The 25,232-nt window shown below is 56.1% G+C and overlaps 9 protein-coding genes across 9 annotated transcripts; 5 read left to right on the top strand and 4 right to left on the bottom strand.

Moving 5' to 3' along the window:
* Window positions 1-184: 184 nt before the first annotated feature.
* On the bottom strand, window positions 185-1,868 carry B0I36DRAFT_421885 (membrane dipeptidase-domain-containing protein; the record flags this gene model as incomplete). The annotated part of the gene is made up of 4 exons (XM_046162192.1): window positions 1,566-1,868; window positions 1,252-1,464; window positions 653-1,192; window positions 185-585 (listed from the first exon to the last, which is right to left on the bottom strand). Exons 1-4 carry the CDS (start codon window positions 1,798-1,800, stop codon window positions 185-187), a joined length of 1,389 nt encoding a protein of 462 aa, XP_046014142.1. The 5' UTR covers window positions 1,801-1,868.
* Window positions 1,869-2,016: 148 nt separating this feature from the next.
* On the top strand, window positions 2,017-2,530 carry B0I36DRAFT_321183 (uncharacterized protein). The gene has a single exon (XM_046153661.1). The coding sequence runs from the start codon at window positions 2,202-2,204 to the stop codon at window positions 2,415-2,417; it is 216 nt and encodes a 71-aa protein (XP_046014141.1). The 5' UTR covers window positions 2,017-2,201; the 3' UTR covers window positions 2,418-2,530.
* Window positions 2,531-3,760: 1,230 nt separating this feature from the next.
* On the top strand, window positions 3,761-6,478 carry B0I36DRAFT_241145 (uncharacterized protein; the record flags this gene model as incomplete). Its single annotated transcript, XM_046149824.1, has 4 exons — window positions 3,761-3,806; window positions 3,882-4,063; window positions 4,137-5,583; window positions 5,640-6,478. The coding sequence occupies 4 exons, from the start codon at window positions 3,761-3,763 to the stop codon at window positions 6,476-6,478; spliced, it is 2,514 nt and encodes an 837-aa protein (XP_046014140.1).
* A 345-nt stretch (window positions 6,479-6,823) lies between these two features.
* Window positions 6,824-10,846, bottom strand: B0I36DRAFT_321180 (adaptin N terminal region-domain-containing protein). Its single transcript, XM_046153660.1, has 6 exons — window positions 10,403-10,846; window positions 10,217-10,335; window positions 9,942-10,138; window positions 9,494-9,877; window positions 9,212-9,440; window positions 6,824-9,159 (listed from the first exon to the last, which is right to left on the bottom strand). Coding segments are annotated over exons 1-6 (3,144 nt in total). The 5' UTR covers window positions 10,405-10,846; the 3' UTR covers window positions 6,824-6,946.
* A 168-nt stretch (window positions 10,847-11,014) lies between these two features.
* B0I36DRAFT_321179 (tetratricopeptide repeat domain-containing protein) lies at window positions 11,015-12,524 on the top strand. Its single transcript, XM_046153659.1, has 3 exons — window positions 11,015-11,625; window positions 11,706-11,912; window positions 11,992-12,524. Exons 1-3 carry the CDS (start codon window positions 11,245-11,247, stop codon window positions 12,439-12,441), a joined length of 1,038 nt encoding a protein of 345 aa, XP_046014138.1. The 5' UTR covers window positions 11,015-11,244; the 3' UTR covers window positions 12,442-12,524.
* Window positions 12,525-16,775: 4,251 nt separating this feature from the next.
* Window positions 16,776-19,159, top strand: B0I36DRAFT_107335 (uncharacterized protein). Its single transcript, XM_046147826.1, has 3 exons — window positions 16,776-18,410; window positions 18,467-18,960; window positions 19,024-19,159. The coding sequence occupies exons 1-3, from the start codon at window positions 17,040-17,042 to the stop codon at window positions 19,034-19,036; spliced, it is 1,878 nt and encodes a 625-aa protein (XP_046014137.1). The 5' UTR covers window positions 16,776-17,039; the 3' UTR covers window positions 19,037-19,159.
* A 536-nt stretch (window positions 19,160-19,695) lies between these two features.
* On the bottom strand, window positions 19,696-20,871 carry B0I36DRAFT_430548 (dehydrase and lipid transport-domain-containing protein). The gene has a single exon (XM_046162538.1). The coding sequence runs from the start codon at window positions 20,614-20,616 to the stop codon at window positions 19,774-19,776; it is 843 nt and encodes a 280-aa protein (XP_046014136.1). The 5' UTR covers window positions 20,617-20,871; the 3' UTR covers window positions 19,696-19,773.
* Window positions 20,872-21,052: 181 nt separating this feature from the next.
* On the top strand, window positions 21,053-22,652 carry B0I36DRAFT_321171 (S-adenosyl-L-methionine-dependent methyltransferase). Its single transcript, XM_046153658.1, has 2 exons — window positions 21,053-21,543; window positions 21,806-22,652. The coding sequence occupies exons 1-2, from the start codon at window positions 21,135-21,137 to the stop codon at window positions 22,633-22,635; spliced, it is 1,239 nt and encodes a 412-aa protein (XP_046014135.1). The 5' UTR covers window positions 21,053-21,134; the 3' UTR covers window positions 22,636-22,652.
* B0I36DRAFT_321167 (tyrosine/serine protein phosphatase) lies at window positions 22,614-24,548 on the bottom strand. The gene is made up of 6 exons (XM_046153657.1): window positions 24,325-24,548; window positions 24,183-24,223; window positions 24,012-24,087; window positions 23,711-23,893; window positions 23,433-23,568; window positions 22,614-23,182 (listed from the first exon to the last, which is right to left on the bottom strand). Exons 1-6 carry the CDS (start codon window positions 24,396-24,398, stop codon window positions 22,826-22,828), a joined length of 867 nt encoding a protein of 288 aa, XP_046014134.1. The 5' UTR covers window positions 24,399-24,548; the 3' UTR covers window positions 22,614-22,825.
* Between the last annotated feature and the right edge of the window lie 684 nt (window positions 24,549-25,232).

The raw sequence follows: 25,232 nt of genomic DNA, 5'->3' as shown, positions 1-25,232 counted from the left end.
GAAATACATCAGGGAGAACACAATCACGATCGTGAAGTTTGGCACAATGTCCAGTGAACCACATTGCAGCTCAAATTCTTCGAGTTTCTCCGCATCAATCACCGCGGGGATTCACAAATTGGGGACACGTCCCACTCCTGTCCAAAAGTGCTGATCGTATCCCGCAGTCTCGCATCGACTCTTACTACATATAGCTTGCCAGCGCCCCAAACCCCAAGCTCGGCAGCTTATCCTCAAGCACCGGCTCGCCATCTGCTTGCATCTTTGCGGCCACCTCCTCAACATCTTTCCACACCCGCAGAATGTTACCGCCAGCAATCTTGGCCGCATCTGTGTCAGACACACCACGGGCCAGAAGCTCGGCGAATAAGTTTGGATACTTGGACACGTCGTCCAGGCCCTCAGGGGTGGACTCGATGCCGTCGAAATCGCTGCCCAAGCCGACGTGGTCATAGCCAATGAGGTTGCCAATGTAGGTTATGTGGTCAGCGACGTGAGCTAGAGTGCTGTTGGCAGGGAAGAAATCCGGCATGCCATTCTCATTATCGGACTTGGTGCAGCTGACAAAATCCGGGGCAAAGTTCACTGTGTCAGGGCATGTAGTGAGCAGGGCGTTTCTTTCGTGGCAGTCGCGGTGGTAAAAAAAACTTACCCATGACTACAGAATTGGTCTTCTTGACCAGCTGCAGCACATCATCCGGGACGTTGCGGGGATGCGGGCAGATGGCGTGGGCAGAGCTGTGGCTAAACATGACGGGCGCCTTGCTGCCAGCCCACTCCTTGCGACCACCGAGTACGTGTCTCATTGTGTCCGCGCTCACATGAGAGAGATCAACGAGCATACCGATGCGGTTCATCTCGTTGATGAGGAGCTTTCCTTCGGGCGAAACGCCGCCCCAGTGAGGCGGTGCCACACGCACCGGGTTCTCCTGGAGGGCGGCATCGGCATAGATGTTGCCGCAATTGTGCGTCAGGGTCGCATAGCGGACTCCCATGGCGTGGAAGCGGCGGAGGTTGGACACAGAGTTGCCGATTTGGTGCAATCCCTCAATGCCCAGTGGGGAGACGAATTTGCCTTGGTGGAACGCCGACCACGCAGCGTTCGAGTCCAGGGGGATGCCTGAGAAGTCGCGCGGGTAGGCCTGCTGGAGCCTGGTCATCAAATCTACCTGGTGCAGCGTGAATTGGACGCCTTAACACGGGGGATCGTTAGTAGTGCTCATGACATCGCTGGGCGCCCGTGGCACTTACTGGCTGCGTAGTTCTCGTCAGACCAGTTGGTGCCGTTGGCTGGGCAAGGCGTAAAGACACTCCAGAAGGCGCCGCCATTAAGGCCGTCTCGGAGCCTGGGCAAGTCTACGTGCCCGGCCATGCCTCCTTTCTCAAAGGGCTCCGTGAAGTTCTTGCCATAGATCTGGTTGTTGTAGAGCACCCGCAGGAGAATTGCGAGATCATTGTGCCCGTCTGCGTGAGAGCTCATGTTAGTGACTGATCCGTTGCTTACCGGTCGCTCTTGAGGCTGGGCAGGATTGATGATCGCAGGCGGGCATTAAGTGCATACGTACCTATCAGGGGCGTCGTGGTCAGAATGGTGGTGACCCTCTGCTCAATGGTCCGTGGGCGACAGTGATCGTACAGCTTTTGGGCCGGATGGTAGCATCTTGTGGTTGGGTGCAGCAGCGAGCTGAAGAAGATGAAGGCCACGAAGGAGAGGAAGATTCCCCGGCCGCGTGGCGCAGGGCGCTCCCTCTCGTTGTGGCTCCTGCTCAGAGGCAGCTCTGCTGGCTGATGCTTGTCCATTGAGCCGGGCTGACGAGGCGGTGTTCTAGGTCCGCAATCTGGAGTGTTGTTGTTGATGTTCTCTTGGCCCTCGGGGGGCTGTAGATAGAGATGGAGCTACTCCCCACGGAGCATCCGGGCCATTCGATTGGCAGTGCATCCGTCGTAAACGTCAGCACCAGGGCCCGGAGCGATAAGCTCCTCCTCGAATGCCACCCTTACAACCACCTTGCAATTGGGCCATGGGAGTCCCCAAAACTCTCAAACGACAGGGGGGAGACAGCTTCGTTGAGCATGGATATCTACTCAATGTCGGTTTCTATTTTTTGCTGGGTTGCACAACCGTGTGAACAACAAGTCGTGCTTCGACCGAGGCTTGCACCACCACACATAGGTCCACGGCGCACTACGGTTATTTGCTGATGTGGTTACAACTCTTGCTACTTGTGCCAATCCGACGATGTATCCAGCATCCTGAGTGCTCACTCAGTGGTTGTCAAGGCGGCCTGACTCGGCTTCTGTGCCGCAGGGACAGACGGAGGAGCGGCCCATGCCGCGGATCCGAACCATGCAATTACTTCAACTTCGGCACGGCGCCGTGGTCGTGCTCAAGATTTAAGCTTGCCGTAACACTCTGACTCTGGAGTGAGCCGAGTCCGCGTCCAAGCACATGGCAAGCTGGATGTTGCGCACCAATGCGTCCGGAAAAGGCGATGATGCCAACTGGGCTCAGTGGGATCGACGACTCGTATTGGTGGCCTGCTTCAGATGAAACGCGACGATCCAGGGGCTGGCTCAGTCTCCATCTTTCAGAGTTCGCGTGTTGCGTTGTGCTGTACATACGGCCGCTGGGTCTTCGCTTCTGTGTAGGATCCAGGGGCTGTCCAGCTGGACACGGTGCCTGGTCTCTTTGTAGTGCATCCGGTGGAAGCTTACGCGATTGCATGAACAAGAAGAGCCTGTTCCTGAATCAGAGGAATGCCCGCCAGGGTTGGCGAGCAGGCAGTCTGCAGGAAGACGTCTCGAACCCAACACCTTGACTAGCGTCGTCTGTGCTTCTACGGCCTCCAGGGGTCCAACTGGCAGCGTCAGCAGCCGGAACCCCTGCTCTCGGTATTCTCAGGCCTCCAGTCAGTTCCGTGGGAGCCTCCCCCCCAAGGGCTGTTCTGACGCGCTTACCCAGCCAGCCCTCATGCATGTGTGATTGATCATGGCAAAAGCAACTAGTCTGGCTCGCTCACTCACTCAGACAGGGCTCGGGTTCTGATTTGGAACATGGTGATGAAAACGCCGCCTTCGAATGCTCAGAGCAAATGTGCACCACTAGTCTACAAATAGAACATGTTCGAGTGCGTGTCCTAGTTGCAAAAGGGTGGTAGGTCACTTTGTAGTGACGAAGCTTGCTGCTGGGTACGTCAGTGCGGAGGTGCCAGGGCTGTCTGTAGCGGGCCTTGCACCCTGCGAGCTTCGGACAGGCAAGTCAGCACTTGCGACGCCCACCCGTGGACGCCATTGGCAACCGCATTCGGGCGTGCCGCTTCAGCCTCGACAAGCCTCGCCAACTCAGCGTTTTTCTCCGTCAGGCCCCAGCTTTGCCATTTGCACTCTCCAGACACAGCACAGCGGCCCGGCATCCACACGACCACTCAGTGTCGTCTTTCACGATTCACGACAGCCTCTGCGAACCAGCCCCCACCCGCCGCTCACGACCGCTCCCCTCTTCCTTCGGCCCCCGTCTCACCCTCCCTCCCATACGCATCGTGTCACAGACGCAGCGATCCGGCTCACAGCTTTCCACATCTCTCGCTGTCGCCTGTTGAGCTCCCCGGGCTCGTGACACTCACCCCCAATCGAACCTCGCCTCTGATATGCCTGCGCCGCGCCGACTGCCATCGAGTTGAGATATTGTCGCATCAAACTTCACAACCTACCTGTGGAAGTACTTGGGTTTCAGTTCTAGTTCCAGACTACTGCCACCATCATGCCTGGATTCGCAGATTCCTTCTGGTCGGCAGACTATGCCGCAGGTTAGTGCATATCCTGCCCAGTCATCGCAAGGCTCACAGACAGGACGACTCCGAGCTAACTGTCCACATCGCTAGGCCTCGGTGTTTTGTTTGGCAAGCTCCAGCAAGGTGTTCAAGAGAACCGGCAAATCCTGACCCTCGCCCGCATGCGTGCTGAAGCCGAAGAGGTTTATGGTCAGCGCCTTGGAGATATTGCGCCCACTGCAAACAAGATTGCCAATGGTTTCTCTCGCGATGACGGAGCCAGTGTCCGCAAGGTGAGCTTCGAGTTCCAGCAGAGACTGGCAATGGTATTGTCCGCAATCATCTTACTGATATCAATCTGGATAGGCTTACGACGGCGTACGAAGCGAAATGGAAGATGCAGCTCGAAACCACAAGAAAATCGCCCAAGGCATCCGCGACCTAGTGGTGAATCCATTCTCGCGCTGGTGCGATGCTCACGAGGCACGAGTCCAGGACTCGCAGGATGAGCTACAGACAAGAATCAAAGCCCATGACAAGCAGGCCGAAATTGTCAAGAAGCTCCGGAGTAACTACTTCAACAAGTGTCGCCTCCTCGAGGACATCGAGGAAGAGAACAAGCTGGCCTTTCAGGATCCTGAAACGAGCCCACAACAACCAACAACGGCCGCTATTCCCGAGATCAAGGTTTCAGCAAACAAGGAAGAGGAGGAGGAAGAGGAAGTCTTTGAGATCGGAGACGAGACATACTCTGCCGAGCAAGTCAAGAAGATCTTGTCTCATATGCTCAACACTATCAAGATTGGGGAGACCAAGGTCCCAATTCTGGGAACCTACATCAACACGTCCTCAGGTGCCGACATTGTGGAATATCTACAGAAGAACATGGGCTCAAGCAGCGTCAGCTACGCTGAGCGCATCGGGCAGGACCTGGTCAACCATGGGTTCCTGCGTCTGGTCGGCAACGTCGGCAACAACTTTGCCAACAGCTCCAAGCTTTTCTATCAATGGCGACCCAAGGCCTACAAGGTCTCTGGTGTACCGGAGCGCAAAGCAACCATTGCGCGGACCTTCTCAATGCCCACGTCGCCTGGTAGCGAGACCGACTCACCTGTTGGCACCGTCGGCGAGTATCTGGCAAACTGGAACCCTCTCAACAACCCTTACCCCAACGAGACTGCACCAGAACGTCTGCGACGTGAGGCTCGGGAAGCAGACGACAAGTACAAGGCCGCTGTCCGCAAGTTGGACGAGATCCGTTGCGACCTGGAGGAGGCGATCTTTATGCACCTCAAGTTTCTCGAGAGGTGCGAGCTCGACAGACTCAAGGCCATCAAGACGGTCATCCTCGACTTCTCGGGCACGATTGGCAATGTCATTCCATCCCTCCAGTCTACCGTGGACCAGATGATCCTGTACCAGGAGACTGTCCAGCCCGCAGGCGATCTCCGCTACCTGCTCGAGAACTATCGCACTGGACGATTTGCCCCGAAGGTGGTGACATATGAGAACTACTACAACCGCGTCGATGAGCAGACTTTCGGTGTTGACCTTGAGGCGAGAGCGAGGGCAGACAAGAAGCGCGTGCCCATCATCATCACATCTCTCTTGACATACCTCGATCATCACTACCCAGATCTTGAGGGCGACGAGGCTCGACGTGGTGTGTGGCTGGCGGATGTACCTCTCGCCCAAGTGCACAGACTTCGCAGCAGGGTCAACAACGGCAGAGCATTTACTATGGAGGTCTTCAACGACTTTGACGTTCCCACTGTGGCCAATCTCCTGAAACTATACCTCCTAGAACTGCCTGGTGTGTATTCACTGCTGAGCTTGTTTATGAAGCCTACTTACTGACGGGGACAACAGATTCGCTTGTATCTTCTCATGTGTACGAGATTGTTCGCACAATCTACACCACTCAAGGCGACTCGACGGACGAAGCGCGTGTCAGCGTCCTGCAGCAGACTCTTTCCCAGTTGCGCTTGACTAACATCGCCACCCTCGACGCTTGCATGAATCACTTTACTAGGCTGATTGAGCTTACCTCTGCCGATGAACAATACGTTCAAGAAATTGCGACATCTCTTGCGCCTTGCATTCTGCGGCCCCGCGTCGACACGTCTTTGACAATGGAGGAGAAGCACGCCTACAGGCTTGTCAGAGACTTGTTTGCTCACAAGGAAGCCATTTTCAGCGAACTGAAGCGTATGTCCAGCTTATCGCACTCGAGCTCCATTGGCGGCAGCGGCAATCGTCCTCGAGCCATTAGTACCGATGAGAGCAACAGAAGAGCCCACATGGAAGAGCGCCAGAGAGCTCTATTGGAGAAAGCAGGCACAACCACCAGCACACGGGGCCGAGACCGGAGCCCCGCCCCAAGCCCTCGTCACCGTCGTGAGAGGAGCACAGGTGGCCCTGAGACACGATTTCCTGTTGCCGTGCAAATGAGTCCGACCTCGAATAGCGACAGGCATCGCAGCAGCCTCGGCGCGACATTGCACCGTAACTCTCTCGAGGTTCCCGACGGGTCAGGTCCTAGCGCGCTCGATTACTCCAACGGTGACCCCAACGGCCTCTCGAAACGTGACAGTCTCGGCCCTGGAGGTCGTCTTCCTGGTCGCAAGGTGACGCCAGCAGCTCCCAGCACGCCACCCTCCGGCGACGACCGTGGCGTGACTCTGAGTGACAGGCCCATGGACGACTAGATGGCCAGTAACGAATGATACATCCACGGCGCCACGTGTGCCTTGGTGGCACAGCTTGCAGACAGAGACTTACTTCCTTCTCGAATCCGTAGGCGTAGAGTCTGGTGGAGGGCAGTTCGAGTACAACAGGGCGTTTTGCGTTATGAGCAGGTTCGGAAAATGAACTACGATTGTGAGAAGATGGTATACCCCATTTGTCTATTCTCATTTGTATGCATGTACAAAACAGGTGGTGGATGATCGGAAGACGGAAGGTTGGAACCGGCGGGGAACGTGATACATGTAGCTACGCCTGCCATGATACTTTCTTTGCAGATTATAAAAGGATTAACATCATTTTCAACATTCTGCATACATGTTTCTTCGGTCGTAAAGAGCCAATGCAGGCAAGACTTTTCTCCCTGTATATTGGGTGGATATCTCTATATGCTTCACCATAGACCGGTTGCCTTTACTTGATCAACTCTACTACTCTTCCCCTCCACCTTGCATATCGACAGTCCTTGCGACTTTCTTCTTTTTCTTTTTCGGCTTGGCGGCAGAGGACGTGCCTGCCTCTTCGGCTTCTGCATCGGCAGCAGAATTCGCGGGCTGTGCGGCAACCTTCTTCTTCTTCTTCTTGGGCTTTACGACGCCAGCAGCCTCATCATTGCCGTCTGCCTGCTGCTGCTGCTGCTGCTGCGAGGAGACTGGTGTCGAGCTGGCGCTTGACTTTTTTGCCGACGTCGTCGTCGTCGTCGTCTTCTTCTTCTTCTTGACCACGACGCCCTCGGCATCAACTCCCTGGGCGACATGGATGCGCTCGTTGGCACGCTGCATCTCGAGGCGGAGGCGCTCCACCTCCTTCATGGCCTTTGCCATCTCGGCCTCTTCGCGCTGCTGCGCTTCCGGGTCGAGATGTAATGTCGAGCCCGGGCCGGCAACCCCTGACGGGTCTCCTTCGAGTGACAGGGAGCCGATATTGGCCGAGTCGACACCTAGGAGCTTGCGGTTGCGCGCCCTGGCTCTTGCGTTCGCCTCGACATTGTTCCCGTCAGAGTCGAAGCTTCTCGGGGTGTTCACGCCACTGCTCGCCAAGTTCTCGTCTGCTGCAATCTCTATCTTTTGGCGTATCCTAGGCTTCGTTGGCCTCTTGTTGTTTGTTGTGCCGCCACCTGCACCACCAATGTTGTCCAAGTCAAGCTTCATGATCGGAATCGAGTCGACATCAAGATCCGGCCCGTTCGAGTTTTGCAGGATGTTGTGGATTGGCGTAGATGACCTTTGTGTATCGGCCCCGGCTCCAATGTAGAATGGGTCGTCGCGGTTCTTGTCCATGCGCTCAGCCTTTCGCCTTGCAACGATATCTGGGTCGAGATACATATCTTCGGTCGGTTGTTGGTACGAGCTGATGGACTCCTCATTTTTGTCGGCAAGCCTGTTGATTGCCGGCTCCGACATGATGCTCGTCGGAGCTGGCTTTTGATGGTAGTACGCGTCAAACTCGTCAGCGTCCTCGGTGCCCACATCCGAATTATCGGCCGAAGCGAGCAACCGGCTCAGATTGGGGTTGATTGGCTCATCAAGATCGAGTCCATCGAGGGGTGGGACGTTCTTTTGCGCGCCCATTGCCACAGAATGCAGAGTCCACCCTGTGAACAACGATGGAATAGCCTGTGTCAGGAGCAGCGGAGCATCCTGAGCGACCGTCTCACTTGAGACTTCTTGACTAGTGGCAGCTTCTGTTGTAAGCTTGAGAAGCTCTGTGAACTCTACAGCGCGCTCCTGCACCTCCAGGTTTGGATGTAGCGCAAGCTTCTCAAAAGCATCGACGACTCGCGCCATCAGCAGCAATGTCTTCGACTTGCGTTCAGGAGTCCACAATGAGGATTCATCTCCGGTGATTAGCGAGAAGATTTTCATTGTCGCCTGTATGCACGATGCGACGGTCTCTGGTGCCTGTGCCTTGGACATCAGTTGGAGAAGTTGCCCCAATGTGTCGTCAGGCGAGGACAATTCCGTCGAGAACTCGCCAAGGATCCACGCGATTGCGGCCAGGGCTCCAGGCACGTTGGCAAGACCTGAGCTAGCATCACGTGCCAGCAACAGTACTGTAGATTCAGCCGCCTGGACACAGGCCGAGCGGACTGCTTGCACTTTTACGGCAATAGTACGCAGCTCGTTGCCAACCTTTTCGGAAACGTCATTCTGGGCAGGACGCCCAGAGGTTGACTGGGAGAAGGGATCTTGTGAATTTGGCACCATACGCACGAGCTGCGTAAGGACATCGATGTACCATTCGAAGTCCGTGAGGTTGCTGTAGTTGTTCTGGCTGCACATTGCCAATATTCGATTGATGACATCGAATTTGTACTCGTTAGGAATAGGAGGGTCTTGCGTTTTCTCGCTTCTCCGGGGTGTAGACCGGGAATCATCGTCGTCTTCATCATAGCCGTCCATATTGGCAATTCGCGGTCCATCATTCTGGTCAGCCGAAGACGACTTGAGTTGACGCATGAGCCTGCTGACTATTGACACAAGGTTGTCGCTGTTGACCATGCCTTGTACAAGGTCGAGGGCGTTGACACGAATGGAGATGTCGGTACTGTCGATGCACTCGAGAATTACGTCTTCTTGCTGAGCAACCAGCCAAGGATGGGTGACCACGATCTTGTTGAAAGCGAGAAGAGCAACATATTTCACTGCCAGAATAGTGAGTTTGTGTATCGTGTGTAGTAAACAAGAAACGCTTACAATTGGCATCGCCGTCCACCATTATCATGCTCCGCAGTTTGCTCACACATAATTGGGCAATCTCCTCCTGCCCATCTGCGCTATCGCCATCGCCTAGAATGCCGCCTTGTATTATGCCGTTGATGCACTCATACAGCAACGACATGGCAGGGGTGGTACGGATTATCTCGGTCAATGGTGGCAGCAGCTTCCGAACCAGTCTTGGCTCTAGTGGAGTCAGTGTAGCGAACTGTTCAGTTGTCAGTAACTTGGGCCAGTCCGGAAGAGACAGAAACCACTGACCAGCTTGATCAATTTTATTGCCATCCAGTTGTTCCCGCTATCCACCAGCAGCTCGAATAGTCGTGGCGCAAGAGGCAGAAAGTCCCGGGGCCGACGCCAGCCGAGCTCACAGACCACATTGACAATGGCGGCTGTGACACTCGAATCCTCGGACTTGTCCATCAACCTCTCCTTGATCTTGGGCCACGCGGCACGCAGTGTCTCCGGGTAGACAAGTGCCATTCGGTAAAGCGTCACTATGGTCTTTTTACGAACATTGGGATGTGTATGACTCAGGCGTGGGAGCAGGTCTGGCAGTACTGAGAGTGCAAGAGATGGTGTTATGACGTGCGGAAGCGTGACAATGGGCAAACCAATGGTGGTGGTAGAAGAGGCGACAAGATCCTACACGGGATCGTGTCAGTAAGCAACAGTCTGCCAAACACTCCAAGGCCAAATGTCAGCTCACCTTTTTCAGAAGATTCGTAGCTAGCATGAGAACTTCGGTATCGGCCCGGAACGTCTGGACGGCACCCAGATAGCCTATGCGTTTCTGGTGATACTTTGGCGAGGACATGACCTCGAGAACGTGAAAAGACGCCCATGACATGTCATTGCCAAACATTTCGAGGTAGACGAGCTTCAGCAAGGCAGTCGCCTTCAGGTCTGTTGCCAAACCCCCGGGTCAGCAAGTTGTCAAGCACTACGATAACAACCCGTGATCACGACCAATGCGAGACTGACCCATATCCTGGCCGCGTATTTCCGCCCTGCATTCTTTCAGGCAGTTCTGGATGTACTCCTTCTCTTTGCCTTTGTGATTCCGCATCCCCCGGATGAGGTCGTAAAGCGATTTCTCGAACCTGCTTCATGGGTCAGTCTGGGACCGCAGCTTCAGGCTTGATGCTCGAAAGGGGCGAGGCGACGCACATGGTGACAAGTTGTGCGGTGCCACCCTGCCGGGGCACACGACTATTTCGGTGCTGCTGAGCCGCAGAAAGAGATGATTGTTTCTAAGCGTCGACGGATGATGGCAGTCTCTGTGGTGCTTCGAGCAAGCCGACCATCTTGGCACGTCTGCGACTCGATCTTCTCAAGTGTCTCAGAACGGCATCGAGTACGGGTAGCGCGTCGAGGGGGTGGATGGTCGTGTGCCTGTCGATCGAGGCGGCTCCTGTCGCACGGTGGGCTGAAACCACAGGCTGTCGTGGTTGTTCTGGTGGCGAGACCGAGGACGCCGTTGTAGTCGTTGAGGGACTCTGGCGGATCGTACTGGTCCTGGCGAAAGGGAGCGCATGAACGGCGCGACTTTGATGTGAAGTGAAGTGAGCAGAGCTGTGCAGCATGCGGATGCTGCTCTGCTGCGTGTGCCCCGCGCCGGACCTGGAGAGGGCCTGGGGACAGCAGCGGGATCTCCGACACAGACGTAATGCGCACGGAAAGCAGCGGTGTCGTGCGGCAAAACCCCCCAAATGGCAGACCTACAAGGGCCGCAGCTTGGGGGAAAGCTCCCAACGTGGTCCACCTATGGTGCTGGCCAATCCCCAAGCCTGCCGCATCATTCCACGTGGAACCGTCAACTACAGCTTACCTGAAGGTGTTGAACATCAAAGTTGCCATCTAGGGACTTTTTCATCCCTTGATCATCACTGGCTCTACTCCGAGACCGTACTCAGCCGGCAGCAAGTGCCCTGAAACACGTTTCCTCGGGCCATATCACCTTCAACAATTGCGCCACCCGTGTGACGCAGCTTCACCTCCGAAGCTCAACTATGGCTTCGTCATATCTCTTACATCCGCCGAGCCACCTACCTCCGGCCACGGCGCTTCAAAACGCACAGCAGGCGCCTGCCATCCTAGACAACTCAGCAGGCTCAATATCGCCGTCACTCATTGGGTCGCTCCTCGCAGCTCCCGAGACGGCAGAGCTATGGACCACCTATGAGAACCTGCTTCTCTCATGTCTGCGGACCGAGGATGACAAGGCAGCGCACCAGTGCCTGGGCCGGCTGGTCAACCGCTTCGGCGACAAGCACGAGCGCATCCAGGCGCTCATCGGGCTCGTCAAGGAGGCCGAGGCCAAGGACAAGGCCACGCTCGAGATTGTTCTCGAGGAGTATGACCAGATCCTCCGCGACACGCCCACCAATATTGTAAGCTCTCAGCGGAGGCATGGAAACCATCATCGTGTGCTCCAAGCTATGGTCGCTGACTCATGTGTTCATCTATACAGCCCATAGCCAAGCGACGGGTCGGCCTGCTCAAGTCCATGGGCAGGACACCAGACGCTGTCCTGGCCCTCATGGCGCTCCTGGACTTTTGTCCTACCGATGCAGAGTCCTGGGCCGAACTCTCAGACCTGTACTTTTCGCAGGGCCTCTACTCCCAGGCAATCTTTGCCCTCGAGGAGGTCATTGTGCTACAGCCCAACGCGTGGAATGTACGTCATATTGCTGTTCAATCATCCGCCCCTCGCGTATTACCTGTCTTGAGCACGCAGCTAACCTTTCGATGATAAGATCCACGCTCGGCTCGGTGAACTTCTCTACATCTCGGGCAAGTCCGGCGCCGCGCAAGGAACCTCATCACAGGCTTCCAGTACATCATCACCTGCCAGGCAACTAGCCGAGGCCATGAAGCGTTTCTGCCGCAGCATCGAGCTCTGCGACGACTACCTGCGGGGCTACTACGGCCTGAAGCTCGTCACAACTTTGCTCCTCAACGAGCCCTCGGTGGCAGCCCCGCTGTCGTCAAATGCCAAGAAGCACAATTCCAACAATGAGGATGACGGCTTCAACCTTCCTGACACGGCGACAATCCAGAAGCTCGACGCCCGCGCGACGGAGAAGCTGGCTGAGATTGTGCGACGCAATTCCGCAAAGGAGCGCGGCTGGCTTGGGTATGATACCGACGAGATCACCGCTGCTAGGGAATTGCTGGGCGAAGCTGCGCCTGTGCCACCAAAGTAGAGCAGATGGAGGCGTGTTCGTTAGTCTAATGATACATATGCAAGCTGTGTTGCCATGATGCGTGTGTGCCCACAACCATGAACATCTCTTATAATAACCATCCTCTGGTTAGGGGATGAGAGGATTTGCTCGGTCTTGTATGAAGAACGTCGGTAGTTGAGCTGGATGCTCGCAGGTTATATTGCTTCTCTGGAAACCTGACTTGGCTGGCAACATTCAGACGGGATCTCCCACGAGCTTTCTTAACCAAGCACAGAGTGTGGTACTCAATTCACTTGCAAAGCTTACGAGTCTACGGTATTTTGCCGCAAAAGACATTCGTTGAATTGCGCGACCTCGATCAACGAGTCGAGCTCGGACCCTGGATGCTGGCTTTCCTAGAAGAAGAAGCTTGAGTAGGCCGTGACTTGTAACCTTTAATGTGGACTTCTTCTTCCCGCCCAATGTGGTGCGAATACGTGGGGAAGACATATGTCGTGACTAGACTGCCCAATCACAGCTCGCCGGGGCACGGTACGATCTCTCCCACTGAGGTGTTGGAGCCCAACGGTTGCCAGCGAAGATCGTGAAATCCTGGGGCAGAGTCACGTCAGGCGCCAACACTCTGTGGAACATAAAGGCCAGTCAAGCCCGTGTGGCAAACCGAGCTCGCCCTTAGGCCTATATGCCGACTTGAAGGGGAATGACCTGACGACCTCGATTATCGGAGAACTCGGCTGCTGCTCTGGAGTCCGTTATACGTTGTTACAAGTTTCACGACTTGCACCCATAGACTCTGTCATGAGGAACGTGGTTCCAACCATGACCGAGGCTTTTTTTCCCGGAGGCTGGTCGAACCAAGATGTCCAGGTCTAGCCGAGAACCAACGCATTGGGCACTGCTGGCGATGACGCTCCTGGGCAGTGCCTGCAAGCAAACGTCAGCGCCAACAGGCTCCGAGCTCGATCAAAACCACGTCGGGATTTCACGGACCCACCAGCACATCGTTGTCGAAACCATGTCAAGGAACGAACGATTCGTCCAGCAGCTCGCCGGACCAGGTCCCCAGGGGTGTTACCTTGAGTTAACGTATCTCAGATCGTGCGCGGCTACCCGCATGGCAGCTCTCGAATTGGTGTCACCTGCGAACGCTCCACAGGTTCGATTGAGTGTACTTCACGGAAGATACCTAGGTACCCCAGGTGCTGCTTTCGTCAAACGCTCTACCCAACATGGGGATGGGCGGTCTGGCCCGTCTTTGGCGATATCAAGTCGCAATATCATGATTCAGAAAGGACTTGGTGAAAACGGTCGACCCGGACCAGTCCATTTCAGCTCTGAGCTAGAGCACCGGCCGTCGTAATTACCAATCCAGGGCACTCCCCCTTGGTGGTGGTGGTGTCAATCAACACAGGCAGTTGGCCGCAGCGATCACCAGACACAGTACCAGATCCGAGAGGAAACCTTCGGAGCCTGCATAGACAGGCCACAGGCTAGAGAAGTCTGCAGGCTGCGCAAGCGTCATGCGAGTCCACTGACGATGCAGTATTTTACAGGTCTGTGGTGTCGTGTCGCGTTGGCAGTGCCACAGCCACCCGCAGGCTGCGTGGGCTTACTGGCAAAGGGTACGGCACCCCGACATCCATCTGCCAGCGTGCTCAGAGTCATCCATGCTGGCAATGTCGACGTATCGGCGAGGGCGACCTTGTCCAGGCTGGCCACAATGGGCCCCACAGGTGCAGGCTACTATGTAGTATGTGCTGTTGTCGATGCCGCCCAGCATCCGAGGATTCCCGCCATGCTTTGCTCCCGTGGTTGGTGGGCAGTGTATCAACGACATGCCGCTCCAGAAAGTTACAATCCTGAGCGACGATGAAGACAAGGTGCCAAGCGGGAAAGTACACCGAAAGGAGCCACCACAGTGCCAAAGCATGCAACGAGGTTGCTCGAAGGATGGCTCTGCCTGCAACAATTGGAGTGGTCATCGGAGCTTGTTGTGGTTGAAGTAAGTGCCTGTGAGGAAGTGGGGCGTTGACCGCTTGAGCGACGGGAACAATTGTTGTGCCGCCCACTTACGGATGCCGTTGCTGGATCTCACTGCCTGCCGGGCGTGCAAGATTGCGTTCTCCTAGCGTGCCCCGTGCCATTGTCAGCAGATGCCCTCCACCACTTCAAAGTTCGCGACCCGCCGCGCTGGGCCTGACCGAATCTCAAGCTAATTAATAGAGGCCAGCTCTAACGGTCTAGTTTTGGTGTTGCTTGCCCAGTGGGCAGGCACGCGATCGCTACCATTTGCTGGGCCGAGGGAGGAGCGAGGGGAGGTGGGCTGTGTGGGCTCCGACCCGCTGGGAAATCTGACAAGCGCTCTAGGTTTGGAGTCGCTTGCGCGCCAGGCCGCCTCGCCCGCACTCGAGTGGACAAAACAATGCCGGTCCAGACAGCCCGCTGACATGGGCCACGCTGCTAAAATCACCTTGGCACCGTCCTTGTGGAGCGCCCACATGGCCCTGCCGTCAGAGACAAGGCCCTTTGTGTCATTGCCCCTCCGCCCAGCGCCAAACAAGGCAGCCCCCCCCCTCAAACTCCAAAACCACACATCACATACCTGGTGTACCATGAATACTAGGTAGGAGGACAACGAGCTGAGTTACTCTTTGCCCTGCTCGACGGTAGCTGTCGAGGTGTATGCAATCCTTGTGCAACCACTGCAGATCAGGGACTCCTGACCCGCAGCTAGGTCCTTTCTTGGGAGCAGTAGTGGCGCCCTCCAGGCTGTGGTGATGATGACCATCATGCCGCACGCTGTGGTGCAGTCTGGTTGTACTATTGACAGGCCTGTCTCGCTTTAGTCTCCTTAAGCCCCAGCCCTGCCTGCATGTGCTGCTCGGTGTCCGGTGCCCTTGCTTGCCTGCCTGTGCTAGCCGGGGTCTTGCGCGTTGTTTCGTCGCCTCCCCCCTCCCGCCTCCAGCGACACTTGCTCTCCACGGATGACGGTACCGTGTACTCAGTTGGCTGCAAACCACAAACGCGTGCCATTGCCGTTGTCTAGGACAGCCTCCTCGGCAGCCCTCTCCAGTCTGCCGGGCACATCTCCTCAGCCATCATAAGCCTGGCCCTCCCTTGTCTTGTCCAGGTCGCGCGACAACTGTAGATATAAATGCTGGCCCCCCTCCCAAGCCCACCCCACCACCGCCATTGTACATAACCCTCTGCTACCTTGACATCGCGACGACATCGGAGGCACCAGCACCGTCCAAACAACACACCCGAGCTTGAGAGAACGCGCAATTTGTGCTGGGCGCGTCGCTCGTGCCTTTGTCGACTCTGTCTCGCGGCTGAAACCCACCACGGGCAGGAGACGAGAATCACCGCAAGGGCAGCAGCGGGCCAGCGCATTTCCACCACCAGCGCTTGCTTTGTCTTACCCTGCCTGCGCTCCTGCAAGATTGTGCTGGGGTGTCTGTCAGTGGCCAAACCCACCGAGCCATCCTCGAGCGCTCGATCCGCCTGCTCCTGCCTGTAGCAGTTGCATCTGCACAAAGCCTAGGCCAGCAGCCACACAGAAGGACTGGACACACTCCGGTGGCCGCCTGTTTGACAACACCGCTTTATTCAATAATTCCCACGAGCACCCGTCTCAACATCTCCAGCTCCATAGAATCTCGTTGGACGGCCGCCTGCCCAGGAGCCCTGGTTCGCCGCCCCTCCCCGCCCCCGCCTCTTCCGACTGGACTGTCGACTCGGGCAGCCGCCCTCTCTCGCCTGGTCCTCACCGCAGAAGCACCCGCCAGGACCCGTGGACTCAGGACTGGCTCCATCCGCAACCCAATCCGACTCTTCCTTCGCGCCCAACTGGACCCAGCCTGCCTCTAGACAAGGGTTCCCTAGCAAGGCCAGACCGTGAGCAGGCCGAAGGCATCGTCACAGGTCAGGGCCCAGCGTTAGCCAGGCTTGCACAAGCCCCCCAGGCGTGCCCATCTGCCCAACCTGCCGCCTTCTCTCTTGGGCGTAAGACACGGCGCGACGGCACTGGCAATTCCACCCACTTCACCTCAGCTGCAATCCTGTCCCGGGGTTTTTCTTTTGCCATCGCACAATTCTTTTCGCCTGCAAGGCTCTGCGGACACACCTCAACACCTGCACGATCGCCAATTCGGGCGTAACCATCACCGTGCCCATTGCGCAGCCTGTGCCTCCGCCCGTCCTCATACCTAACTGCGAAACCCCGCCTCCAGTTCACCACCTGGATGCGCCCGTCCAGCTGAGGACTTCACCAGTTCACGCCAGACGTCCAAGCGGATTCATTCCCAATGAGCCAGTCAGTCTAAGCAGTCGCACCAAGATTCCGCCAGCATCGCTACTGACATCCAAGATAAAGCCGAAGGAGCGTCACCGGCCAGTACCGGAACCGGTCATATTCTAGGTCTCGGGAACACGCCCACCAGTCAACAGAATCAAGCTGGGAAGGCGTCTCCCCGAGTGAGTCGTGGGAGGACGAGGACGAAGATCTTGCAGACGACGACGATCTTGACCCATCAGATTCCGCGTCTGGTTACGGTCCCCCGAGGCAGACCCGTGGTTACCCCAAGCCCCCCTATCGGGCTGCTCATCAGCAGTCTATGACTTACGCAGGAAATCAGTATCATCAACCGCCAGCGGACAGCCTTGATTCCTCGGACGACTATACTTACGCTCAGGGCCGCGGAGGTCCTTATGCTCCGCCTACAAACATGAGTCACTATTACGGAAGAGGTGGCCACCAAGGACACCAGGGAGGGTATCCCCAGAGTCCTGCTGGTGGTTACGGACAGGGTGGTTACGGCCATCAATCCATGGTACCGTACGGGCCAGGTGGCGGGCCAGGTGGCGGGCCCAATGGCTACAACAATCCCTTTGCTCCTGGCGGAGGTCCCGGTGGCGCATACTTCAACGGCGACCATAGAGGAGGCTGGGGCAACGAGATGGCCCCCTATGGTCCTAGCCATAACCAGCACTACTTCAATCACCCCCAGTACCCGGTGCCGCCGGCCATGCAGGCGTACCACCAGTGGACTCCTCCCCCACCAGCGACAGAGCTTGCGGTGCGGACGAAAACGCCTGCCGCGGTTGAACCGCCACCGCCTGATCCGGAAAAGGAAGCCATGAAGGCGAGATTGGCCGCGATCGAGGCGGAAAAGGAGAAGGCTCTTGCGGAGGCCAAGCAGAAGGAGCTCGAGGCCAAGATTCGCAAGGAGGCCGAGGATGCCCTTCAAGCGAGATTAGCCGCTATCCGCAAAGAGGAGGAAGTACGAGCTGAAGAGAGGAAAGCAGCACTTGAGAGGGCGAAGAAGGAGATCGAGGACGCGAGAAGGGATGCCGAGCGAGCAGCGAGGGACGCAATCGAGGCAGAGCGCCGAGCCGAAGCCGATCGCAAGGAGCGCGAGGCCGCAGCCATCGCGCGGGCTGAGCAAAATGCTCGCGACAAGATGGAAGCGGAGCGCAAGGCACAGGAAGAGCGCGACAAGAAAGCTGCCGAGGCTGCCGCCGCTGCGGAATTGGCCGCCAAGATCAAGCTGGAAGCCGCATTGAAAGCTGCTGAGGAGGCGAAGGCGCAAGCCGCTGAAGCTGCCAAGGCTGCTGAGGCGGCGGCACAAGCCAGAGTCGAGGCCAAACTACGAGCCGAGGCAGAGGCCAAGGCTGCCGCGGAAGCCAAAGTCAAGGAAGAGGAGGAATTCAAGAAGCGACTGGCTGAAGAAGCCACACTCAAGGCCGAAATCGCTGCCCGCAAGAAGCTTGAAGAAGAGGCGGCCAAGGCCGCCGCAGACAAGGCGGCCGAGGAAGCCAAGAAGAAGGCAGATGAGGCGTTCAAGAAACAAGCCCTAGAGGAGGCCAAGATCAAGGCGGAGGAGGCGAACAAGAAGTCGCTTGGGAAGGATAAGGCACCTATCAAATTCAAGGACGCTGTGGGACGCAAATTCAACTTCCCATTCCACCTCTGCCAGACATGGGCGGTAAGTTGTTGTCCTCCATCACGTTCCGTTACACCCATCACTAATTGCATGTATAGGGCATGGAGGAACTCATCAAGCAAGCCTTTGTCCATGTTGATGGCATTGGCAGGCAGGTTCAACAGGGCCACTATGATCTCATTGGTCCCGACGGCGAGATCATCCTCCCAGCTGTATGGGAGAAGGTGGTGGAGCCAGACTGGAGCATCACGATGCAGATGTGGCCGATGGAACGACCTGCGGCAGCACAAATGGTCGGACCAGATGGCAGACCGCTGCCGCCGCATATAGTCGAGCAGCTGCGGCGACGCCAGCAAGCAGCTGCTGGTCAACGGCCGGGCATGCGTCCTGGCGGCCCACCTGGTGCCCCCATGGCAGGCGGACCTCCACCCCCGCCACATGGATATGCTCCTGGCGGACCGCCTCACCCGATGAGCCGACCGGGTATGACGCCAGGCGTCGTGCCCGTGAAAGAAAAGAAGGGTCACAAATCCAAGAGCAGCGGAGCCGTGTTTGGGAGCTTCTTTGGCCCCAGCAAGCCAGTCAAGAAGAAGTGAGTCCTCGCTGTTCACAAGATCATGATACGAGGTAGACGTTGCTGACACAACCTCCACAGAGGCAAAAAATGATGGACCATTTCGAATCATCATGCATCATTTCATCGCACCAAGCTTTATATGAGCATCTAATCAGCACTGCTTTTGCTAGAGTCGTCTGAACGATTCCGCATCAAATGCTTCATAGCGCTGTTCGGGTGAAAACCCTGCTCAACAGTTCATTGGCGTCATTTTCTTTCCACCTTGGTCTTCGCATTATACCCTGGAGTACCATTATACGTGCAGTCATGTTGACTGCGAGAACGGAAGATACATGTCATGTGGAGGCGACCTGTGCACTCTTATTTTCTCTTCCAGCCTGCATTTGGCATTGACCCCTTGAAGGACGCAGGAGCGACGTCAAGTTATAGGACAAGTATAGACGTCACGGAAATTTCGGCTATTGGGAGAATTACGAAAGTCAGACAGGGAGGCGGGGAGAGAACGTTTGGGGCGTCTTTCGTTTCGGGGGGATTTATTGAATTATGACATTTATGAAGGAAGATGCTATTTGGGTACGATTTTACCATTTTGGATGTTTAGTTTCGGAAACGGATACGTTGGAGGGTTGGCCACAGCAACGATGCCATGTGTTATAGGCGACTAGTGTCTCATAGGGCAACTGGTCCATGTAGATACGCTTATGCATCGTTTGGCAGAGTTTAGACAGACTTTGTATCAGAGATTGACATTGCTCTAATTCAACCGTGACTTCAATGCGAGTATTACATATGCAGTACAGCAGAATACACGAGGCGTCTGCTTCCACACTACTTGCGACTCGGATGGCCCAGTATAGCCCTAGCCCTCTTGTCGAAAGCATCAATCATAATGGGCGCAACCTTGTCTGCCACGGCCGAGCTGACGGCTGCGTAGAGCGGGTTGGCAAACGCGAACCTGATGTCGAGCCGCACGTTGGTCCACTCGTGCTGGTACATGTCCCTCTTGGTGCGGGCCTCGTCCGGCGTCACGGTCCAGCGGGTGACGAGGCTCTTGAAGACCCCTGCGTTGCTGCTGTTCTGTGCGGAGGACGAGCTGTTGTTCCTGGAGTCAGGCAGCGGGCCCGGGTCGACGAGCCCGTGCTCGCGCAGCAGCGAGGCGGGGATCTCGGTCCGGGCGTCCCCGCTGATGGCCTCGACGTATCGCCCTGGGATGCAGAAAAGACGGCTCGTGTAGGTCTCCTCGAAGCCTCCCCAGCCGGCGGTCAGGTCGGCGCGGGTGGGCCAGCGGCGATGCTGGGCCGCGAGGGTCGGGTCTAGCGAACCTGAGGCTGTTGTTGTGTTTGCTGTTGCTGTTGCTGTTGCTGTGCCGTCGTTATTTTTGTCGGTGGTGCTGCTACTACTATTCGGGTATGGCCGTGGGTCTGTCCAGGCTGTCACGCGGGCCACTTTGCAGTATGGTAGGAACTGTGTGTAGCTGTCCACGTCGGCTATTAGGTCGTACACGCGAGCTGCTGGGTATGGCAGGGTTCGTTCGGCTGTGAGAGTCTGTGGAGGTGGCGAGGAGAAGAAGTTTCGTCGGGTGTGGCGGGTGGCGGTCCGTGTTGCCGCTGTTGTTGTTATGGTCCCGTGCAGGCGGGTTGGTATTATTCGGAGCGGTGATCTGATCGACATTGTGTTTTGTAAAGGTTGTAGAGATGTTTCGAGAACTTTTGGTGTCTCTGGAGTGTACTGTATCTGAGCGAGACTGGGATATTATATGACGAAAAAGTATTGTGAGACATGTATGAGTACAACCGCTTATGATGAAAGATTCGTCCCCAGCCGATGCCTAAGAAAAGAGTTGAGAAAAGGTTCGTGGAGCTCCAGGCCTGGTTGTGCGACACAGGTCGACAGTGACGTCCGAGATCGTACCTGAGCTATCCGAACGGGAATTAAGCTTGCCCGCAGGAAGCCCCACCAGCGGTCCTCGCCCGAGGCTTGTGACGGCGCGCTCCGTTATTATTTTGACAGGGGGCCAGCACCAGCCACAGCCCGTTATCGCCCAAGCCACACCATCTATCGTGTGGACTTTTCTTCAACTCACTTCGTGCTCCCAATTTGCGCTTTTGAAATTCTTTCTTCTCCCGCGCCCACTTCTACTTTCCGTGGACGACCGCCAGCACAATACCCAGGGCTCGTTCCTGCTGGCAATGCTCGCCAGGCTAAGCCTTTCGGTAACAGAAAGCAGCGTCAAGACATTACCTCGTCTTCGTCAAGCCATGGCCTCCGCCGCCCTCTCGCAGCCAGCTGATGCTGCTGCCGCTGCCGCCGTGGAGGAGCTTGCCAGTCAGACAGCTCAGCTGGATGTCAATGCCGCCCAGGTGGACGCGGAGCCGTCAAGCGCCGCGCCTGCGATCCCGTCGCACCGCAGCCATGATCCCCAGTTCAACCAGAAGAGGAGCGACCCGTTTCAGTTCGGATCTCGCTTTCTCAAAGAGGAAGACGACGTCTTCGAGTTCAATGCCTGGGACCATGTCGAGACTGACGACACCTTCAAGGAGTTTGCGGAGCAGCAGTATGCCATGCAGCGCGAGTCGCCAGTCTCGGACTTTGACAAGAGTGAGTCCACAACTTTTTCCTTTCTTCAAAACTCAATCACATGTCGTCCAACAACGACAACAACCTGGCTTCCGTTGAGGTGATGATACACCAATTCGCATAGTTCATCTGAGTTATTCTATGATGACAAAATGTAGCACAAAAGTCTTTCGCTCCCATCTGATTCAACAAGCCAAACCTTCATGTTCATTCTCCGTCACTCCTGACTATAGAAACCATTTTATCATGAGTTTCCATGCTGACCTGGCTTCCCTTTTTTCAGACAGATTCAATGCCGACCCTGCGAAGTGGTGGAACAACTTCTACAAGAACAACACTGCAAATTTCTTCAAGAATCGCAAGTGGTTGAAGATGGAGTTCCCCATTCTCGAAAAGGTCACGAGGGCAGACTATGGTCCCGTGACAGTCCTTGAAGTCGGCGCTGGCGCGGGCAACACGGCATTCCCCATCCTGGGCAGCAATGAGAACCCGGGCCTGAAGCTCCACGCTTGTGACTTTTCCAAACAGGCCGTGCAGGTCATGCGTGGGCACGCGGAATATGACACAAAGTTCATGCAAGCTGACGTGTGGGATGCTGCGGGCCAGGAGCTGCCGCCGGGGCTCGAGGAGGGCTCCGTGGACGTGGTGCTGATGATTTTCATTTTCTCTGCTCTCTCACCGCTCCAGTGGAAACAGTGCGTGTCAAACATCCACCGGCTGCTCAGGCCCGGCGGCGAGGTCTGCTTCCGTGACTATGGTAGAGGTGACCTCGCGCAAGTCCGCTTCAAGAAGGGCCGCTACATGGAAGAGAACTTTTACATTCGCGGTGACGGCACAAGAGTGTACTTCTTTGAGAAGGACGAGCTGTCCGAGATTTGGAGCGGCGCGCCTGCTCCCGCATCCCTGTCTGCTGAGCCGGGGGCGACTCCTCCTGGTGAAGGACAGAAGTCTGCCGAGGAGGAGCGGCAGCCTGTCGAGAAGTCTGAGACTGCGGCGACTACCCTGTTCGACGTGGAAGAGATCCACTTTGACAGGAAGATGCTCGTCAACAGAGCAAAGAAGCTCAAGATGTATAGATGCTGGCTGCAAGCCAGATTTAGAAAGAAGCAATAGATTTTCGTTGCCAACGATCATGGTGTCTATGGTTTAACTGTATATGTGTTGAGCGATGCCGGACATGTGTGGTGCTCTAAAGGTGTGGCCTCACAAGTTGAGTTCTGGTGCCCAGATGACTGCCTGCGTACCTACGCATAGGTGGACAACATCGTCAAGCCGCCAGCCACGCGTGCCCAACGCTGCGAGCTCAAGCACCCAAGACGTCAATCAACATCTGCCTCTCCCCCTTTCCAAACCCAATCCCATCCAGGTAGCCCTCCACACCACCATACTCTCGCCGCAGGTACGCCTCGACCTCCTCGATGAACCCATCAGGACACTCGCCCCACTCCGGCGTCAGCCCTATGGCCCTGATCTCCGCGAGCCGGATCTCCTTCTCTGCTTCGAGCCCCGGGTTCGAGAGGAGGTAGTCGTGCGCGACTGCCTCGGTGGGGACGCCGAGGATCGTGAGTACCAGGGCTATGATCAGTCCCGTGCGGTCTTTGCCCTGGGTGCAGTGGACGAGTAGCGGGACGGCCCCGGGCTGGAGGAATGCGCGGAGAGCCTAAATTCGGTTGTGATTTTTATCAGTCAGTCACTCGTTTTTACGCTTGGTAGAGCTCTGCGGATTCATGGTTGTGTGGTGCGAGAACAAGCGGTGGTCAAAGCAATGAGCGGTATGGATAGCATGCTGGGTTCGAGCTTGTCTGGCCTGAGTCTGGCAGGCTGGCAAGCAGGCAAGACGTGTGTGGTGTGGTTGGTTGTTGCGTGGCATGGTGACTGTAACGGGATGAGATCTCGGGACTCCTGCTTACCTCGGCCACTTCGGCGCCAGACTGTTCCATGGTGAGTATCCCCAACCCGATCAAGCCTCGGGGAAGCATGACTTCTCGGCCAATCACACTGATTGCCTGCATGCGGAAGCCGAACAGGAAGAGAAAGAGGAATTTGCTATGGGCACAGGTCAACATTGTCAACGGCGACGATGATAGAGCACTTGGCCACATGACCAGAAGGTAGTCCAGGCATCAGGTCGTGCCATTCTGTGCAGAGATAGGGTCTGGGAAGGAAAGAGAGGTGGCCTGGGGCTTACAAGAACTGCAGCCACGACAGCTGGCTCAGGAGATAGCGTTCAAACTTGCGGCCGGTGAGTTTGATCTCGAGATACCTGAGCCCCGGGATCTGGACGGGCTCCGCGAGGGCAGCATTGGAGGCGAGTAGCGCGGGGATCTTGCGGTCGGCCTGGCGTTTCTCAGCTTGCTTGAGGTGCTCAGTCCTGCTCTCTTAGTCAGGGATGTTGTGTACAGTGGGGAACCTCGATGTTGAATATATAGAATGGTCGTTTCTTTGCTGTTGTTTTCTGGGGGTTAGGAGATCCCTGACTAAAGACTTACTTTGTCCGCAGATCCATGACTGTCTTGATGCCGATTTCTGTCCGGAGGACTTCTCTATCTTTGAGGGAGGCATCGTCTGGGGAAATATGGAGTTAGCACATATGGAACCGTCTGAAACAGAATATGTCAAGGGCGGTGTGAGAATCAAGAGTTAACAAAGAATTAACAGACCTGGCCGAGCAGAGCGGAATATTAAGCCTTCTTTGACGATCCTGAGAGCATTTTTGTCAATCCATGAACTTTTGCGAAGCACGGTGGGCCATGCCGAGAAGGAAAAGTCCAGGAATTATCATCAAGAGAGATGCGCGGTTACCTGCGTCCGGTATACTGGTTGACAGTGGCGCCAACGTCCCTGCAGTTGAGCACGTTGTCGAAACGGACACTCATCCTGTGAATTTCAATCCCCCTGGGAGCCTTGCTTGCTGTCTTCTGGTTACACCCGTCAAGTTCTGGGCGATCAAGGCGATTCCGTGGCTTCTGGTGCGTGCCAAGAAGCGACTTGGTTGAGCCTATGCGGCAACCAATGCTCTATGCTATGAAAACAGGACTTGTTGGTGGGGTAGGAAATTGGAGTACGAGGTGGAGTGTGCTTATCGAGGTATGTACAATATGGCAGGGATCGCCGGGGCTCGTTCATGATCCCCGGAAATCTATATTTTGCCAAAGCCTAGATCTTCAATGCCAGATCTCGCATAAGTGCTCCCCAGCATACTGGGAGTTCTGGTTATCCATGTGGTGTCCCAGCCGTCAAGATCTTGCCTCACACCAGCCATGGGTAAGGCTGACCTCTCCTTCTCAGGCTCGACAAGAGCACGGATGAGAATTTGGAGGCACGAGGCACGACAGGATGGGAATCTGCAGATGCCACGATTAGGACCTGGATGTGGCCAGCAACAGCGGAACACTCAATCGCGAACTTTCTGTGTCCTGCTTGCCAGGGACACCACCGCCAGCTTTCAATCACGCACGCTATTGGAGTTGTGGGCTACGACCCAATCACAAAAGATATGATGCTGACACGCCTGCTTCAGCATTCGCGCACAGGCTGATGAGTTGGGCTCTCTTCGACAAGTATCACCCGGGATGGAATGACATGCACGATCTGGATGAGCGGACAACCCTGGGCGCCGATAGTGACAGAGCTATGACGATCAGGGTTCACCCCCGCGGTGCTGGCCATCGGCCACCAGGCAGGGGTCCCGGTTCTCGTTGCGACCCTGC

This window comes from Microdochium trichocladiopsis, assembly GCF_020744255.1.
Source record: "Microdochium trichocladiopsis strain MPI-CAGE-CH-0230 chromosome Unknown B0I36scaffold_4, whole genome shotgun sequence".
Taxonomy (NCBI): domain Eukaryota; kingdom Fungi; phylum Ascomycota; class Sordariomycetes; order Xylariales; family Microdochiaceae; genus Microdochium; species Microdochium trichocladiopsis.
This window is presented reverse-complemented; position numbering and strand designations above follow the sequence as displayed.

Bases quoted from the DNA above. Each gene is read 5' to 3' on its own strand.
- B0I36DRAFT_321183 (XM_046153661.1), top strand. From the start codon at position 2,202: ATGTGGTTACAACTCTTGCTACTTGTGCCAATCCGACGATGTATCCAG.
- B0I36DRAFT_321180 (XM_046153660.1), bottom strand. The intron at 9,878-9,941 runs GTGAGCTGACAT...GATCCCGTGTAG, and splicing joins CTACGAATCTTCTGAAAAAG to GATCTTGTCGCCTCTTCTAC. The intron at 9,160-9,211 runs GTAAGCGTTTCT...CTATTCTGGCAG, and splicing joins GGTGGACGGCGATGCCAATT to TGAAATATGTTGCTCTTCTC.
- B0I36DRAFT_321179 (XM_046153659.1), top strand. From the start codon at position 11,245: ATGGCTTCGTCATATCTCTTACATCCGCCGAGCCACCTACCTCCGGCC. The intron at 11,626-11,705 runs GTAAGCTCTCAG...TCATCTATACAG, and splicing joins GCGACACGCCCACCAATATT to CCCATAGCCAAGCGACGGGT. The intron at 11,913-11,991 runs GTACGTCATATT...TTCGATGATAAG, and splicing joins TACAGCCCAACGCGTGGAAT to ATCCACGCTCGGCTCGGTGA.
- B0I36DRAFT_107335 (XM_046147826.1), top strand. From the start codon at position 17,040: ATGACTTACGCAGGAAATCAGTATCATCAACCGCCAGCGGACAGCCTT. The intron at 18,411-18,466 runs GTAAGTTGTTGT...TTGCATGTATAG, and splicing joins ACCTCTGCCAGACATGGGCG to GGCATGGAGGAACTCATCAA.
- B0I36DRAFT_430548 (XM_046162538.1), bottom strand. From the start codon at position 20,616: ATGTCGATCAGATCACCGCTCCGAATAATACCAACCCGCCTGCACGGG.
- B0I36DRAFT_321171 (XM_046153658.1), top strand. From the start codon at position 21,135: ATGCTCGCCAGGCTAAGCCTTTCGGTAACAGAAAGCAGCGTCAAGACA. The intron at 21,544-21,805 runs GTGAGTCCACAA...CCCTTTTTTCAG, and splicing joins AGTCTCGGACTTTGACAAGA to ACAGATTCAATGCCGACCCT.
- B0I36DRAFT_321167 (XM_046153657.1), bottom strand. From the start codon at position 24,398: ATGAGTGTCCGTTTCGACAACGTGCTCAACTGCAGGGACGTTGGCGCC. The intron at 24,088-24,182 runs GTCTGTTAATTC...ATATTTCCCCAG, and splicing joins ATTCCGCTCTGCTCGGCCAG to ACGATGCCTCCCTCAAAGAT. The intron at 23,894-24,011 runs GTAAGTCTTTAG...CTAAGAGAGCAG, and splicing joins GTCATGGATCTGCGGACAAA to GACTGAGCACCTCAAGCAAG.